Below are 16882 nucleotides of genomic sequence, written 5' to 3' on the forward strand. Positions count from 1 at the left end.
ATCCTCAGTCACCCAAATATTTACACCTAAAGATGTAGTTAGCCAGCCGGGCTGATCTAAAAGAAAAGTGAAGACTGGACCTAGATTGGCTGGATGGGAAAAACACAACAACACAACATTTGCTACAATTACAACTGTTTGCTTCGATGTATGCGTCTCTGTACGCTTTATGAGGTACTAATTTGTCAATCTTGTGTTTGCAGTAAGTTTCTGTAGCAGAGATAGTCAAAAACAATCAAGGTTTAAGTTAAACATATGGGAATATATTCTTTCAGTGTAATGAACCTGTGCATTTCTCTAAAAAAGAAAATGAGTGTCAGTAGAAATAATCACTGGGTGTAGGTGGAGGGTGCAAATCGTTGGCAGTGAAGCTGTGCAGCGTCCGCCTAGAGAAAGAGTGAAAATCATGCTCATGTAGGTGTGGATTCAGCTTTACATACTGAATGTTCTGCATGCCTTATAATAACATATGTCAGTGAAAACTGCTAAAATAATCTTGCCATTAACAAACATAGGTGATACTGACAGACACAAACTATTGAGAGCATATGTTAAATATGATGTGCATCAGTGAGGTGCTGCTATGTGTATTCTGAGACTTGCTAACATAATGTTCTATGCATCGGGGATATAGTGACAAACAGCATGCACACCCAGAGTTTAGTAGTGTAAAGAGGCTCTCAGGGGGGGGAAAGGAGACTAAGATCCATGGCAACACAAGGACCGATTGGTGGCTTGTGGTGACAGAATCCCATGTGTTTATTGATTTATGCTCTGTCTTTTGGATCACTATTTGTGACCTTGCGTGCAGGCAGAGGTTGGAAAACGCATTCAGGAGCAAGTCTGAGATATGAATTAAGGCGTGTAGATGGTCACCTCATGAATATTTGATATGTGTTGCGGTAATAACTCATTTTTCACCGCCTTTGTGTCCCTTTGTTGAAGTCACTGGTGTGGATGTGTGATTTCTTATTGATGTATGCATTTGTGTTGCAGTGCAAGCTGGAGCAGCAAGCATGTCTTACTGGGAAGGATCTTACCCTGAAGTGTTCAGGTCTGTGTCCTTGTCCAACAGCTGCCCCTACATCCAAGGAGAGTAAACATGGTAAGATCAAACACGTGGCAAAAGTAAATGTATTTAGGGTGAATTTATTTTCAATCACTGCAAGACCAGGCTTCCCATTTATGTTTTAATTCTGTATTTCTTCTTCACGCACGATTTTTACAACATTCATCATCATAGCAACATATTTTTTCCTATCTCTCTGTCCTCCACAGAGAGCTGCACCGGACAGGATCTGGCTGATCTCGGGGAGCGTCTGAGGGACTGGTTCCAACTCCTGCAGACCAATGCCAAGCAGAACAACAATAGCAAGCCTGGGGCAAGAACCACTGCAGCCGGCACTACATCAGGTTAGAGCTACTACTAAATGAATCCTTACTGCATTGAGAGAGGTTTACAATACTTAAGTTACAGGCAGTAAACTATAAACAATGTCTCAACAAGTTGTCTAGTCTTCTATTATATCTCTGTAGACAATGGATGTTGTTGCCCTGGAGTAACTGCTGACATTGGGATTATATGCTACAAAACACTTGATGTGTAATGTCACAAAGCTCATTGGTGCCACAGAAAGAAAAAAAAGATTGGTAGTCTTTTACAAGGCAACATTAATAGAACAAGGCTCTTGCGACATTCGGAAAAGCAAAAGGGGGAATAGGAGAAATAAATCCTCAGAAAAAAATTCTTCATGGTCCTGCTAGTGCAGCTTCCATCATCATGACTTCTGTAGCTCTCACGAGAACATTTTACGAAGAAACCAATGGATTTCAATTACATTGTTGAAAACTTTTACAAGGCTGGACAGTAATACTTTTGGATGGATCAGGATACTATCGCAACCCAAACTCGGAGGATATTGAGCTATAAAACAACAGTAAATGAACATCAGATTGGCAATAAATTAGTGCCTGAAAAGCAACAAATCTTAATCAGCCTGTAAAGTCTAGATGGAAAATGCTAGCGACTGCTAAATCCCCATTTTTAGGGCGGAACAGTCATTTAACTGGTAAGTTTATTAAGTAAATAATAGAGGAATTGCATTTGAAACAGGAGATTTTTTTCAGCAGGCTGGCATGGTTTCATTTTCCATTTGTGCAGCTGTCCCCTGATAAAAAAAAAAAAAAAACAATGTTTGTTTGTTGCAGTGCTGGACAGGAGCCTGGTGGCCAGCTGTAAGGACTCTATAGGCTGGATGTTTTCCAAGTTGGACACCAACGGCGACTTGTACCTGGATCAGGCTGAACTGGCTGCCATCAACCTGGATAAGTATGAGGTCTGCATTCGTCCCTTCTTCAACTCCTGCGACTCCTACAAGGACGGCAAAGTCTCCACCGCTGAGTGGTGCCTCTGCTTCTGGAGAGAGAGTGAGTATTGTGGATGTGAGGTTTGTAGGCTTTGCATGTGTTTAAGGCGCTCAGCCTGCCCTCAGGTGTTGTTACCACTCTGTTCTGTGCTGGTCCGTCACTATTTGTCTCTCCACTCATCCCAGTATCCCCATATGGGTTCAAAACGGTCAAGAAAAGGAGCTTAAAACATACCTGCTTTTCTCTCACAGCTCTCAGAGATTTTGCCCGTCAGCTAACTATTCAAGCAGAAACTAGGTCTGGGATCCAAGCATATGTTTTTTTTGATAAGGGCATGCAAGGGAATTTATTTTTTAAATTGTTCATGGTCATTGGAAAAAATGTAGTTTTGACTGTTCATGTACCACAGCTATACACATGGTGGACATTATCCTCTGATATCATGCTTAGGTTAGCCTTTGTAAAAATAAGTTGTAAAAATGCAGGGAAGTTGATAGGCTATATTTAAAAAGCTTTTGGATAAATGAGCTACCGTGAAAAATGTAAAAATGTAAAAATCTGGTATATCTGGTCATAATTCAAGGTGAAACATATTGCCTCTGAGTGCAGCTAACATTAGCATTCAGCCACTTGCTAAATAATATTAACGTAAGCTAAATGCTGAAAGCTTATATTACAGTTCGGCAGCATTACACAATTGTAGCAGATATTCCTAGCCAATGTAGGCCAATACTAGCTAGGAATTTACTTTCAAGATAACAAAACATAGGCTTTGGTTACTAACTATCTAAACATATAAACTACGAATTTGTTACTGCTAGCTAAAGAATTATAAGCAAGGAGTTGGTTACGTCCTAGCTAACAAAATGTAGGACTGGAGTTGGTTGACTATGAGCTAACAAAGGTGAATCCTTACGAGAAACTTCACAATTTGAGCTTCTTATCCTGAGTGGAATGTCAAAGGAAAGGGCCACCATGTGAAAATAATTGTTTTTGACAGGTTTTGTTTTTTGTTATAATCAGTGTGTTGTGCCTAACTGTGCCTTGAAGTCTTTAAAATAGTGTTTTCTGCTGTTTAAGAGCCCCCCTGCCTGTCTGAACTCGAGAGGATCCAAGTCCTAGACGGTGGCAAGAGGAAGTTCGGTAGGTATCTGACTTCTCATACGAGCATTTCAGCCTTAATGGATCAGTCTTTCCTGGTTGATGGTTTTTCTGGAGCAGATGACAAGCAGGAGGCAGGGATTAGTGTCTGATCTGATCGTCTTGAGGATTAGAGCTTGATACTGAAAGACTGCAAAGGAAAACAGCCATCAGTGCGTCATGATACATTTATGCACGAGCAGGGAAACATGTGAATGTGTGTGTTTGTATTTGGACTTGTGTGTCAGCATGTGTGCACTGCAGATTTTGGCTTGCTTACTGGGTTGTGAGTCAGGATTCTCCAAGGACACAGAGCAGGGGGCAGTCCGCCAACCCAACGCTCAGATGTTCTCATGAAAGACTGGACGGATAGTTCTGTTTTTGTCCTGGCGTATTTGCTTTTACACACATTTTTTCTTTTTGTCACAATTATGAAAGAAGCAAATTAAACATTTTACATCAGTACAAACCCATCCATCTGTGAAGATCGTGACAGTCTGGTGTCAAAAAAGGTTAGGTTGAAGGTGCAGCTACACTCTGTTGAGCCATATCCCTTGCTTTCTGCATGTATGTGTGAATACTAGCTGTATTTCGTACTGGAAATTGAAAACTTTCCAATCTTGCTTCCTCCCACGATGCCCCCAATACACCCCTAAGCTGCCCCAACATACTGCAATATGCTAACTCAATATTTATTCACCCCCAGTTGCTCCGTGAACATATTTGTATTCATAGAATACATAATTGGCTGCCACATATGCTGCATGCATTACATCCTTTCTTGGGCTGTGTGCCATGTGCGATGAGGCATGAATCATGGGGTTTGGAGAGATTGCGTGGTAAGTGAGATAAGGTCGCTTTACCATACCTGACTCTTGTGTTTTTGCGTGTGAATGCCAGGTCGATTCATCCCCAGCTGTGACGAGGACGGCTACTACAGGAAGCAGCAGTGCGAGAGGGGGGAGTGCTGGTGTGTCGATCAAAATGGAGGAGAAGTAGCCGGATCTCGGATTCGTGGCAAGCCAGATTGCGGTAGGTCCTAAAGGTTTTAGCTATCAGTATATATCAAGAAAGTTCAAATTTAAAAGCTGGAAGTTGCAAGAAAAAAAAAAACCTCAAAATGTCTGCTGTGAATTGGCCCACTTCTCCACAGCACCCCCACATGCATTCTGCACAAGGCTTTCTTTATGTTTAAGGATTGAGGGCCCGCTGCAACATAACTCACTGCAGGGACCAGTGCCACATTCATGTGTCCGGAGTCATTTGCATTCTAAAGCCCGCCTGTCGCTGTGAGAAAAGTCTTTCAAGATAAATTAGGACTGGTTGGACTGAACCTGCGGCTGATAAGAATGAGTCCCCTGGCAAGGTTTAGAAATAGCTATTAAAATCCAGTCAAAGTCAAACACATGCCCCTCTTTTGACATTGCAGTCTATGTTTTTAAATTGTTTTCAGCAGTTCTCATTGGACTCTATTAAAGTTGAGAAGAAGGCATGCTGCACAGAATTTATTACTATATACAAGATGGCCACAGTGGATAATTCAATCCCGCTGTCCCGTCCCCTCTTCCCTGCATGTTTTTTTCTCCACCTCTCTGCAGATGATGAAATGGCGTATTCAGGTGATTTTGGCAGCGGCGTTGGATGGGAAGACGAGGAAGAGAAAGAAGCTGAGGAAACTGCAGAAGAGGCTGAAGAGGAAGAAGGAGAAGTGGGAGAGGTGGATGATGGGGGCTATATCTGGTAAAAGCCAAACATGCAGTCCAACCTTCCTGCAAGAGCGTTTCGATGGTCCCAAACACAAACACACACATATACAGATCCTACTAAAGAGATGGATGTGATCAAGCTCACATACTCAGAACAAAAAAAAAAGCTTATGACAGGCAGGTGGGGTGAGTGGGTTGTACAGGTGTGGAGAGGGAACATGCATATGTCACGGGAGTGTTTAATGTTATAGGATGTTCTTAAACTGGGCAGGGGACGGGGAAATATCACTATCAGGATATTATGGGTCTGGAGTCCAGAAATTTGTCCCCCATACTTGTGAATCTATGTTCTCTTCTGTTGTATGTCCTTTGAACCATCTTTGAGCAGATTTAGCTGATACATAATGGAGACCTTAAGCAGTTGCAGGTGCTTGCATTAAAAAAAAAAAAAAAAAGACTGGGTGCATTTCAATAGTCTAAATTTGCTTCTTTCATCTTTTTATTTCCACAGATGAACAACATTTAGATAACCAGTTTTGATTTGAGTCAGAAAACCGGTGATAAAGAGAGGAAGCCACTTTAGACTATTGAAAAGCACCCTTTGACTCTCCTGTTTTCATGTCATACGCTTCAGCTCATGTGTGACAGTAGTGCTCTGTCTCATTCATGACTTATTAAAAAAAAGGTTTCTCACGCATCACTCCTTAGCTTGTAAATAATGTGTGTATCAGAAGACAGATTGTCACCTATTAGTCCCGTTATCAATGCCTTGAAAGACTAGCAGAAAATGCTGCTTGGTTGACAAGTGTATATCGTATCATGATGTGGATCAATTATTGTGTTTATTAAAAAAATTAAATAAACTGGTCTATGTGGCCGAGCTGGCCACCGTACATGTGAGTCTGTGCTTTTGTTCCCTTTTGATTTCATTAACCACTAATAGTTAGGCAGCAACAGGTAGTGATATCTATATATGAGATTAAGAAAGCGTAAGTGTGATCAGCCATGCTAGCAGCCCTTTATGTTGACTTTAGGCACAGTGGTTCTTTGAGCCAAATGCTAACATCACCATGCTAACATTCCTGCAGTGACATTGCTAACCTGTTGATTAGCAAGTCTAGGAGGAGTCTGTTAAGCCTACGCGTGCTAATGATGACTTAACATGCACTAACACAAACTCAACTGAGTTTTATTATGGTCACATGTTTTTTTTTTCTTGTTGTTATTCGCTAACATGGGTTTAGGACAGAGAGAAATTCTGACCAGATGATGAAGCTACTTCAAACGGGAAAGGATTCAAAGTGTTGAGAATTCATTCTGAGGTAACAGTAATGTCTGTGATAACAAATTAACTACTTTTAGAATGGAAAAAAAAAAAAAACAAGTGATAATGTAAAATAAAGACAAAGAAAAACAGATATTGTGCAATTATTACCACACACCATACAAATTTTATCCAGTATGAAAGTTTTAATCTGGTCTATTTGTAGATCTACCACTAGACTGAATTATACCTTTACCTTTACCTTTACAATCATTGGGGAATATATATTTTATCCAGGTCTGGCAGTATAGCTCTATGTACTGTCTAACATTTGTAGGTCGACCACAGACAGAAATATCTGTCTGCCAGTTGACCTTGCTATGGAATTAGGTGCATACATAACTGCCATCCAGGAATGTATGCACTTCTGACTCTGGTGATCCTCTGCTTCCATTTGATTACCAATAGGCAATCCTTTCTTCTTTTTTTTGGTTCGTGTTGCCCCACATGTATACACATATACCAAAATGTCTGTGAGAAACTGAAGCGGTCTGATAACAAAAAGCTATGCTCAAGTAATGGCCTCGCTCTAATTAAACCACTAAACCAATGCCCCTAAAGCTTCTTCTGCAATTCACGATGCACAAACTAAAAGTAGGTTACAGGATGGCCCATGGAATTAAAGCATGTGCGTAATCCTTCATATCTGTAGTTCCTTTGTATTAATTGGTCTTAAGAACATTAATTCTTAAAATATTGCTGATAGCTGTTAGATCAACCAGTTTTGGAGGTATGATGGATTTATGGAACAGGAACTTGAATGTGCTAACCTTTGATACCGTTCTTCGAAAGAAAGAAATATTTTGTATATTCAAATAATAATCACAAACATAACAGGTTGTTATGATGCACATTTCTGCAGGGCCCGACTTGAACAATTCCAATCAAAACCAAAACTGTCCTGATTGTGACATCTCTAAAGGGCATGTTTTTGTCAGCGCACTTCTACTCTCACTTTACCTCATCCTGCAGTGGAGTGTAGCTCATAGCTTTGGGAAACCAGCCGAAATGAGATACAGACCTGAGTCTGCATATCAGCACTTCTAACAGCACAATGCCTATATATATATATATATTTAAAAAAAATCTCTCCTCAGCCTCCTCAGGACATTGCTCCAGCCTCTCTACTGTGAATTATTCAGTCTGGGAACAGTGAAATAGAAACCTTACAATAGTATACACCTTCATGGGAGCACTAGCCAAGAAAGCTTGTCATAGCAGTGTAAAAAGAACTGACAGTAACTAGTCCTCTGAAATGTCATTTTCAGTTTCACATTTCAGTTATAATGTAAATTAGTACCAGTAATATCCCAGTGGATGAATGCTTAAATATGTTAGCTGTGAGTGGGTTTGCCTGCCAACAGATGTCTGAATACCTGATACTGACAGCAAGACTTCTGGCTACCCAAAGGGACCAATCATTTCCAGCAACCTGTCAGCCTCTTACGCCGAATATTCCTCCTGCTTGGTGGAAAAATAAGCCATATGTAACAGGACCAGGTGTAAATCCTAACACGTGCTTCCCAGGGAAAATGTCTCATCTTGTCTTGATGCTGTAACTGTAGAGGATAAGATGTTAAATGTGAAACCCAATGGGATTACTGCGTTTGATACCTTTGACTTCACATATGGAAGAATATAGGAAATGAGTCTTCTCTTAGTTGAGATAATGTGGGCATTTTGTGGAAATTGTGCACAGACATGTACCCAGGACACACTGACTTATCATCAGAATAACCGATGGTATTCATTTAATTGCATGTCTGTATATTACATTTCATAAAAATAATCAAAACATGTTTCAAAGTCACTTTAACTTGCTGTTAACATCAAGAGGTCCTTTAATATTTCACATTGTTTACTGAATGTTTCTGGGTATCAACATTAAGCATTAATGATTCTGGCTTTAGTTGCATATGCTTCCTTAGATCTTTCACTTACTGTGTCTGTAACAACGTGAGGTATGACAAAGTAAATTTTATATTACAAAATAACAGTTTTGTTAAAAATACAAACATGAATTCATTTAATTATCTAATGTAATTTTGCATAATTATACATGCTGATTTAACCATCCAGCTTTTTTTCTGTAGCAAACCTCCTCATGAAGGAGTCTTCTGTCATAGTTTGCTTGGAGCACCTTGTAACCTCCACACCCGTCTGACTTCTTTTTCTGCTTCGTCCAGCGCTCTGAAAACATTGACATCTCTCGTGTGGTGAAATTGCTGTAACAATCTCTGGAACACAGTCACTGGGATGATGAAGTTCAGGTGTGGGTAGGTCACTTTGGAAGCCATGTCCTTTGTGTTGCTGGACACAATACCTGCAAAACACAAAATAATGATTAGTTGTACTTTGCACGTGTGAAATTTCAAATATAGAACTTGCTAAGAGAGCAGTGTGATGTTTATAGCTGCCTTTTCCCTTCACCTATGGTGCATGATTACAGTGAAGTAATCTGTGGTCACCTTATGCCCCCCACTGATCAAATCGAGTACATGATTTTGTAGTTGCAGGGATTCTTACCCAGCAGCTCTCCTGTGTATCTGTGCACCACAGCGCCCCCGCTGGCCCCTGCTTGTACTGCACAAGTGGTCTGAAGCATGACAGGCTGGTCATTCAAGATAATGGCTTTAGAGAGGATACCACAGGTCAGGGACGGACCACTTCTCCGACCCAACCCTCCATATCCCACCACAACAACAGACTCACCTGTGGGCAGAGAAACCTAGCTGAACATCTATAGTGTAACAGTTTTTAGTTTGTGTAAAGATTTATATCACCTCTGACACTTTATGAGAAGCAATAATTAAGTCTACTGCTTCTACTTAATAAGAATGAAGTCAAACCTGGACTAAAACTCTGTGCCATTTGGGGGACCACAGCATGTTTGACAGCGTCTCTCATCTGCACAAAAGCCAAATCATAAGGTGACGACGCTCTGGTGGAAAACAGCACATCGCCCACAACATCAAGGACTCTGCAAGGATAGAACAGGACATATTTCAAATACTATGGTTAATTAATTGCACCTCTAATCAAGACGAAGAACAGAATAATTACTGTTACAAAGAGCTCATCAATGACCACTTGCTAATCAAGATGTTGACATTTCACCTTGTGATAATATGTTGTAAAGTTTACATCAATGCATGTGAGTTATTTAGTGCCACACGGAAAAAAAAACATGACACATGATTACAAAATGTAATCTAACTTTGAGGTATACGCTAAGGGTCTCAAAATCTTTTTACACATACTAACATGATGATAACTTCTCTATCAGTCGTTCCAGTTCAAGACTTTGGTACTGTGTATGTACTGTGGCACACCAGGGACCCTGAAATACCAACTTTCTTGGACTTGCCAACATTTTGAGTGAAAGGGCTTCTTAAGCATGTTTTTAAAGTATTTTGGGATACATTTTCCTGAACAGTAAATGCTGTAGTTGGAAAGTGCTCAACCGCCCACGCTAAGACAGTAATGGTTCTGCCACCTCTCTCTGTGGTGAAACTTCAGGGTGACTGTCGACTTCCCATTGACGACATGCCGGCACGTTACAACCAGCTGAGATGTGACCACAACACCCGAGCCCCAGAACTGTCCACTGTCCACGAGGCACACAGCGGGGTGTTTTAAAGCTGTTGACCCCTGGGCAGTGGCGGACATGCGGAGGCCTGCGTCGCCCTCGTGGAGCCACACATCTCGAAGTGGACCTTTAACGCTCGTGCAGCAGACGATGTTCTTGAAGATCGACTGAACGGAGCAGACCAGGGTGAGGCCTATCCACTCGTTCGCCTTCCAGCCGAAAGGAGACACAATGAGTCCGACCAGGCGCGCGTCGTCGGCACCTTTCACCGCGAACACGCCTCCGCCCTCTGTGCCGGGCAAACACCGGGCGTCCGTGAGGATGACGGCGTTGTCATCTCCGGCGAGGTTGCTGACGATGCCTCGGCTGAGGGTGCCGATGAAGAGATCCAAGCAGAGGGAGCCGAAAGGCGAGCCACACGCGACAACGGGGCATCCTTTCTGGAGAGAAGAGCCACTCTGCCAGGGTACAAGCCGACATAAACTTTGACTTCTGTCCGCCACTTCACTTGCTTTGAGCACAGCGAACCAGCTCAGGAATTGAGCATCTCTAATCAGAATCTCGTCCTCTTCGTCGCCATGGAAACGCCACCGGTCAGCCTCTTGGAAAACTGCCTGGAAAGCCTGTTTGAACTCCAGGCAGTTCACCAGCATCAGCAACTCGGCCGCGGCCTCCCTGTGTTGTGTTGTTCGGCTTCTGGAGGGTGACAAGGCGTCTCCGTGTGCAGGGTGGCCGGTGTCCAAATCCCGTCCTGCAGAAAGGCTGACTCTGATTTTGAGTTTGTCACTGAAGCTGTGAGGGGACAGGAACTTGAGGTCTTCGGACAGGGGCTCCTTTTTGTCTTTAATGAAACGGGAAAAAGGCAGCCCGTTGCATATGATTGTTCCTGATGGAGGATGGACGATTACTCCGCTGCAGCTCACGGCTTTCTTACCCGAAAAAGTCTCAAACACGTTGACAACACAGCAACACCTCTCTACCTCTTTAACCTCCATGTTGTCAGCAGTGCAGGTGAACTTTACCCAGGTGTCGACAGCGTGTCTTCAGCAGCTTGTGGACATTCAAACAAACAAAAAAAGTTCAGTTGAAGAAAAAAAGTTTATTATTAAAAACAGCCACAGACCTCTTGTGTGACAAGAAAGCAGACCTCCATGTTGGAAAGACGTAACAGACTGACTTCGGGATTTTAAAGTAACGTTTTCTCGTTATTATTCTTCACAGTGGTGTTTTTTAGTAACATGGGTTGTCGTCTAACTTCCTGGTTGAGTCTCATTGGTGTCACGAGCAAACGTGCCAGCGCAGACCGTTTGATGTGATTGGTCAGAATGTCGCCCTCTGAACCAATGCGGAACAAGGAGGCGGGACTAAATCTTAGTAGCCTGCTTTAGTTCAGAGGCTTCACTATGTACCTTTGGCGTTTAAATAAGTGTTACATTTTCTGGGAATATGAATATAATAATAAACAAAGTAATAATAAAATAATAAACTCTTTAAAAGGAGCCAGCTCACCTACCGTATTTAACAGGGGTGTGTAAAACTTGGAGTTTTTTGGCAAGAAAGTAAATGTTTAATGGTTGCCTGTAAACTATGTATTTGTCAGTGCAACAAACACATTCATAAAATCAAAGGAAGGCACTTTGTATATCTACCAAAAATAACTTATATATAATGTCCTGCAGACGTTTTTGTTGATGTTGTTGATTGTTACTCAGGTTTTTTTAATGGGTATGTGTACAACCAGGGGTGTTTCACAAAACCACGTGCCCTATATTACACAAGTATTCTTAATTGACCCCCCCACCTGCATTGATAGTTATCATTATTTTAGCTTTTTAAACCCTTACTATACAAAGGCCCTGTGTGCCCAGCCCCCCAAGTCTGACTCAACTCTCTACAACTTCAAGGGGGAAAGAAGGACACAGTAAATCAAAGTATCATGTCTTATTTATCACCTGATAATGATAATATATTTCAGTTAAACTATTATGGTTAAGTAATGTTTCTTATTAGATGTGGAAACCATTTAAAATAACACAATAATAACAAAAACAACCTAATAAAAAGAAAAAATCCAACAAGATGGATTTAAAGGATTGTCAAAAATATTTATTTTGCTCAAACTTCACACGTTTTATAACAACATGACCAACCATTTGTAACAGATATATCTCTTCAGCGCATAATGCTTGATATTACATAAGGCAAACCAATTTTTTTTATTGCAAAATATAAATAAGAGCTTATATACAAAAAGATTGTAAGAGGTTAATCTATGCTTTTTATTGCCATACATTTAAGTACCACCAGAGTACTCTCATAATATCACTGCACCTTTGAGCAGTTATACTAATCACAAAGTACTCAAGTTATCGCACAGCAATTAACCATTTTAAAAACGAGGAGTCTGGCATTCTCACTCTGGACAAGTTTTTTTTTACACCACCTATAGCTGTGCTTATACAGTTAACATTCACTGCAATAATGTAACACTAGTTTGTGCTTAAATACAACTTCCCTACAGCAAAATGTCAGTTAATGCACTTGTGGTCACATTCATGTAATTGGCACCAACTCTCTGCAGCACTTTCCAAAAACATTATTCAGAAATTTTAAGAAACAAAAAGATGTTACAATGGGATCCCCATTAGCTGGAGAGAAATAGTATGTAATAAGATGTAATGTTTTATCTGTGCCAACACATAATCCTCAATCAAGGAAGAGGAACTCCAAGCACAGAATGAGAACCAAACTGACCTTCACTGAAAGTCTACACCAGCAGCTAAAAATAAACCTGGGGTCAGAAACTGGTTCACAGCAATGACATGTTCTATATGGCAGACTGAATTCTCCAAAGGGCTTCAAGTTAATGTAGAAACTACAGCATGAAGATTATTCTTCTTTCAAACTGAGTTGAATAAACTGATACTTTCATAACTCAATCTTTGATTTCATAACTCCATCTTTGATGCAGAACACAGTGTAACACAAAACACTTCTTGTAAAACCTTCTAACTACTACCACTAAATAGTCCTGAATACAGCATATGTGATCAAATATATCTCAACAGCAGGTAGTTTTGTGTGGAACTTGTCTCTGTGTGCTCAGGCAGCACATTAAAACTGGTTCAAGTTATCATAAATCAGTCAATATACTGGGCGAGCCAGCGGAAACCGTCTCCATATCCTTGTCTCTTCAGCACGCTGCACATGAAAACCTCCATTGGCCTCAAATTCAGCTCCTTCAGTGACACGTTGCCCTGAGAGGAAACAAAAAAAGACATTAAAAAACAAAGATATACATTTGATTCCCTATCAAAACATTTGATTTCCACTCACAGTAGATACAAATGTATGAACAGTATATGATTCTATTTATTGTACTTTAAGGGCTTAGTGTATTTTCTGTAGAGCTCTGTTCAGACTCAATGATTCACTGTCACTTTTGTATCCTGCTTTCTGCCGCACGCTTCTTGTTTTCTTGTTTCTTGCAGAGAAACAGCAGGCGGTTAACAAGATTTACACTAATGAAGAACATTTTGCATAAAGCAGGTATTGCTCCAAATGTTTCTAGAGTGCATATTGCCCCCCACTGTCACAGTATTTAATTCACAGTCATGATTGCCCTTGGCAAGCCAGATTTGCGTTTGTAATTCAAGAAACACACAGTTTTCAATTATCTGGAAGCAACAGTGGGTAAAAACACATTTTTCTTCCCTGTTGAAAGGAAGGTAGGTCTGACCTTGACACATTTATGAAGCTCATTTTTTTTTTATAATTCAGTGAAAATGTCTTTTGAGTAAACAGAGAAAGGAAAAATATGTTATTTTACAACATACATATGAATGCAAAAGTGACCCACAAATTAAAAAAAATGAAAACTATCTTTCATTCTCACATCCACACTAACCTGATCCAGAATTAAATTTTACATTGACATATTTAACTCAAAATGTTTTATGTTATTGACTATTTGACTGTCCATTGTCTCACGGTCAGTTCTGGTTGTCATGCTATCTCACAAATAAAGAAATATATACATAAATTGAGAAATATATATGAAATTATTATATATTTTTAAATGTTGACCAAACAACCAATCAGCATATTATCATTACCTTTCCAGTTGTATGTCCATGAAGACCAAACATTCCTCTGAGTGCATCTTCACTGATGGCCTCAGGGCGGTCTATTTTATTTCCCAGGATGAGAACTGGCACGTTTGAGATGGTATCATCTGTTAGCAGGGCCTGCAGACAGGAAGCGTTATATAGAGAGACCATCACTTATATCAAACCTTTAATCCGTGTTTTAATATACAAGAAGGAAATGTAGGAACTCACATCAAGTTCAACTTTAGCCTCTACTAGTCGCTCATGATCAGCACAGTCCACCATGTAGACGATACCGTTTATGGCTGGGAGGTAGTTCTTCCAGATCCTCCGTGCTGTGAGAGAAAAACAATCTCAATATTTTCTAAACAACGTGTAGCTGAAAGTGCATCAAAATGATATCCTCCTTATCTCACCTTGTGTGTGACCTCCAAGGTCAAATGTCGTAAAGGTCATTCCAGCTATGGACAATTCCTCAGATGCTGAGGACAGAGGAGAGAAGCCCTGACTTTAGATAAACACACAAGGCTGATTGCTTAACTGACAATGTGAAAACGCCGAATGTACTTGGATGTAGCGTTGGCACGTGCTGTCCGAGCCTGTCATCTCTGAGCATGTGCAGGAGCGTTGTCTTTCCAGCATTGTCCAGACCAAGGAACACTAGCTTGCCCGTCTTCTTGTACAACCCTGATGATAAATAGAAAACCAGCAGATGATAATTTCAAAAACTCCATATAAACTTCTATTTTGTTTCTGAGTCTTTAATAAGAGCAGGAGATCAGCTGTAATTACAAATAGTCTGTTCACCATCCTCAGGAACCCTGTTTACATTCTAATATGTTTGTGGTATTTATCATTTATTGGTATCTTGTTTTAGAAGTATGTCAAAAACCATGTGAAAAATAATTAAGTAAACAAAACAAAAATACATTTCTGATGACTCCAAATAACCTTTGTTATCAAGTGTACATTTAGAGTTTACAAATAGCCTTTTTTTGAGTCATACCGAGATCTACTGATTCAAACGCATTTTTTTATGCAAGACATTTTCTCTGTACTTCCCTAGTTTCCTTTACCTCTACGAACAAAAGCACAAACAGTAAATCAGAATGGAATATTTTTCTTTTCAAATACCTACTGCCTAAAAATGTTTTTCACACTTTCTAAAGACACCTTGAGAAGTTTCCTATCCGACAAGACCGTATGCATGCATAGACCCAGTGTGTGGTTCATTAGCTGCTAAAGCTTCTTTTTTTTTTGTCACATTGGTCTGTCATGTTAGGCAATTTTGCTAGTTAATTGCCTTATCTTGTTAGAGCATTTGACATATTTTCATGCAAGGGTAAATCAAGTGAAATACTTTACCTAATAGTTGCAAGACACTGCTGAAGCCACGGTAGATCCAATCAAATATAAAAGACATTTCTCTTGTCAACCTGTAATACAGATTATAATAATGAGATGATTTACTGATTTGCCATAATAAAGAAGAACACAGCAAAAGACACCCAGGGAACCTCTCAGTGATGAGGTTACGTTAAAGTTGATGCCTGTTCTCCAGTCTTACACCAAATAATAATATCAAAGCACATTTTCCGCAATTAATTTCATATACTGTTGCAAAAGGACATGGTTGTGTTGCAGAATCGTGCACTGAAGCTCATTGTTAATGGTTATTCCTGACCCTGGATTACTCTGCTGGTATGTGTAAGCTGTGTGTAATCACACAAGGTTTAAAGTGAGAAAGGGAAGGAAGGCAAACTGAGCAACAGACGGGCTTCAGATGTTAGTTTGTCTGGAGAACTGTCTCACTGATCTTCCTCTGACTATTTTTATGACAGGTTGTGCCAAGGACACTTGATCTAGGCAGTCCCCTCATGCTTTCCTCTCTCACTCCCTCACACACACACACACACACACACACACCTGTCACTCTATATGGGACTTGATGTGCTTGTTGATGTGAGGCCACAGTGACCAAAAGCTTCTGGAAATGACACAATTGTTGATTAGATTATTAAACTAAGTAAATCTGTAAACAGCAAACGCCATTCATAAAGTATAGCATTTAATCACCACGTCATTTGACACAAAACTATAACATAAGAGGCATGTTCCACTGAGGCAACCCTAACAAGTGTTATGCCATAAATAGCAGCAGGTTGTTATGCATATCTCCCCTACAAATATCCATATACAATACCTAAAACCTCACAGACCGTTAAATGAACGCCTACTCCTCAGAAAAGATGGTTTCAGTGATTTATTTCATCATTACTGCCACAGTTCAGCTTAACGCAAGTAGCTAGACATCAGCTGTCACAGCGTAAACAATGACGAATTAGTAAACAATATAACAGCTCAAAGAGGTCTAAACGTTACTCAGTGACGTCTGAAAAGTGTTTCAAAAAGTAATAAACAGGAATTAATATGGATGTAGTAACTGAAAAATAGTAAATGGTATATTTAATTCGGGTATTACCTTGGACTGCCGATAAAATAAGCTGCCCGGCCGCTGGTTTTTGGTCCAAGCCTGTCCCGTCGACTGACATGAAGCCCACAAGTTTGACAGTTAACCGGAACTACGTCACTAGAATGGTTTACAGCGCAAGAGGGGCGACGATATCTCGTTCTAGTTTTTCCACTT

At 40.3% G+C, this 16882-nt stretch overlaps 3 protein-coding genes across 3 annotated transcripts in view; 1 reads left to right on the forward strand and 2 right to left on the reverse strand.

Moving 5' to 3' along the window:
* Window positions 1-6106, forward strand: part of spock2 (SPARC (osteonectin), cwcv and kazal like domains proteoglycan 2) — a 29272-nt gene extending 23166 nt beyond the window's left edge. The window contains exons 5-10 of the mRNA XM_061039863.1: window positions 997-1105; window positions 1279-1413; window positions 2209-2427; window positions 3448-3510; window positions 4408-4539; window positions 5106-6106. Coding sequence (XP_060895846.1) covers window positions 997-1105; window positions 1279-1413; window positions 2209-2427; window positions 3448-3510; window positions 4408-4539; window positions 5106-5251 — 804 coding nt within the window. The 3' untranslated portion in view covers window positions 5252-6106. The remainder of the gene's footprint in view (window positions 1-996; window positions 1106-1278; window positions 1414-2208; window positions 2428-3447; window positions 3511-4407; window positions 4540-5105) is intronic.
* A 2153-nt stretch (window positions 6107-8259) lies between these two features.
* Window positions 8260-11183, reverse strand: tysnd1 (trypsin like peroxisomal matrix peptidase 1). The gene is made up of 4 exons (XM_061039865.1): window positions 10034-11183; window positions 9387-9517; window positions 9064-9249; window positions 8260-8860 (listed from the first exon to the last, which is right to left on the reverse strand). The coding sequence occupies exons 1-4, from the start codon at window positions 11119-11121 to the stop codon at window positions 8658-8660; spliced, it is 1608 nt and encodes a 535-aa protein (XP_060895848.1). The 5' UTR covers window positions 11122-11183; the 3' UTR covers window positions 8260-8657.
* Window positions 11184-12210: 1027 nt separating this feature from the next.
* On the reverse strand, window positions 12211-16844 carry sar1ab (secretion associated, Ras related GTPase 1Ab). The gene is made up of 8 exons (XM_061039867.1): window positions 16718-16844; window positions 15601-15671; window positions 14803-14922; window positions 14652-14717; window positions 14467-14570; window positions 14242-14373; window positions 13266-13383; window positions 12211-13232 (listed from the first exon to the last, which is right to left on the reverse strand). The coding sequence occupies exons 2-7, from the start codon at window positions 15656-15658 to the stop codon at window positions 13267-13269; spliced, it is 597 nt and encodes a 198-aa protein (XP_060895850.1). The 5' UTR covers window positions 15659-15671; window positions 16718-16844; the 3' UTR covers window positions 12211-13232; window position 13266.
* Window positions 16845-16882: the final 38 nt, after the last annotated feature.

This window comes from Labrus mixtus, chromosome 6 (genome assembly GCF_963584025.1).
Source record: "Labrus mixtus chromosome 6, fLabMix1.1, whole genome shotgun sequence".
Taxonomy (NCBI): domain Eukaryota; kingdom Metazoa; phylum Chordata; class Actinopteri; order Labriformes; family Labridae; genus Labrus; species Labrus mixtus.

What these genes read in the sequence shown, in the direction of transcription:
- sar1ab (XM_061039867.1), bottom strand. Translation starts at nt 15,658, where the DNA reads ATGTCTTTTATATTTGATTGGATCTACCGTGGCTTCAGCAGTGTCTTG. An exon ending in CAGTGTCTTGCAACTATTAG is followed by an intron (nt 14,923 to 15,600) that starts GTAAAGTATTTC and finishes ATTTATCATCAG; the next exon opens with GGTTGTACAAGAAGACGGGC. An exon ending in CGTGCCAACGCTACATCCAA is followed by an intron (nt 14,718 to 14,802) that starts GTACATTCGGCG and finishes CTCTGTCCTCAG; the next exon opens with CATCTGAGGAATTGTCCATA.
- tysnd1 (XM_061039865.1), bottom strand. Translation starts at nt 11,121, where the DNA reads ATGGAGGTTAAAGAGGTAGAGAGGTGTTGCTGTGTTGTCAACGTGTTT. An exon ending in AAGTTTCACCACAGAGAGAG is followed by an intron (nt 9,518 to 10,033) that starts GTGGCAGAACCA and finishes CTATCCTTGCAG; the next exon opens with AGTCCTTGATGTTGTGGGCG. An exon ending in ATACACAGGAGAGCTGCTGG is followed by an intron (nt 8,861 to 9,063) that starts GTAAGAATCCCT and finishes TGTGTTTTGCAG; the next exon opens with GTATTGTGTCCAGCAACACA.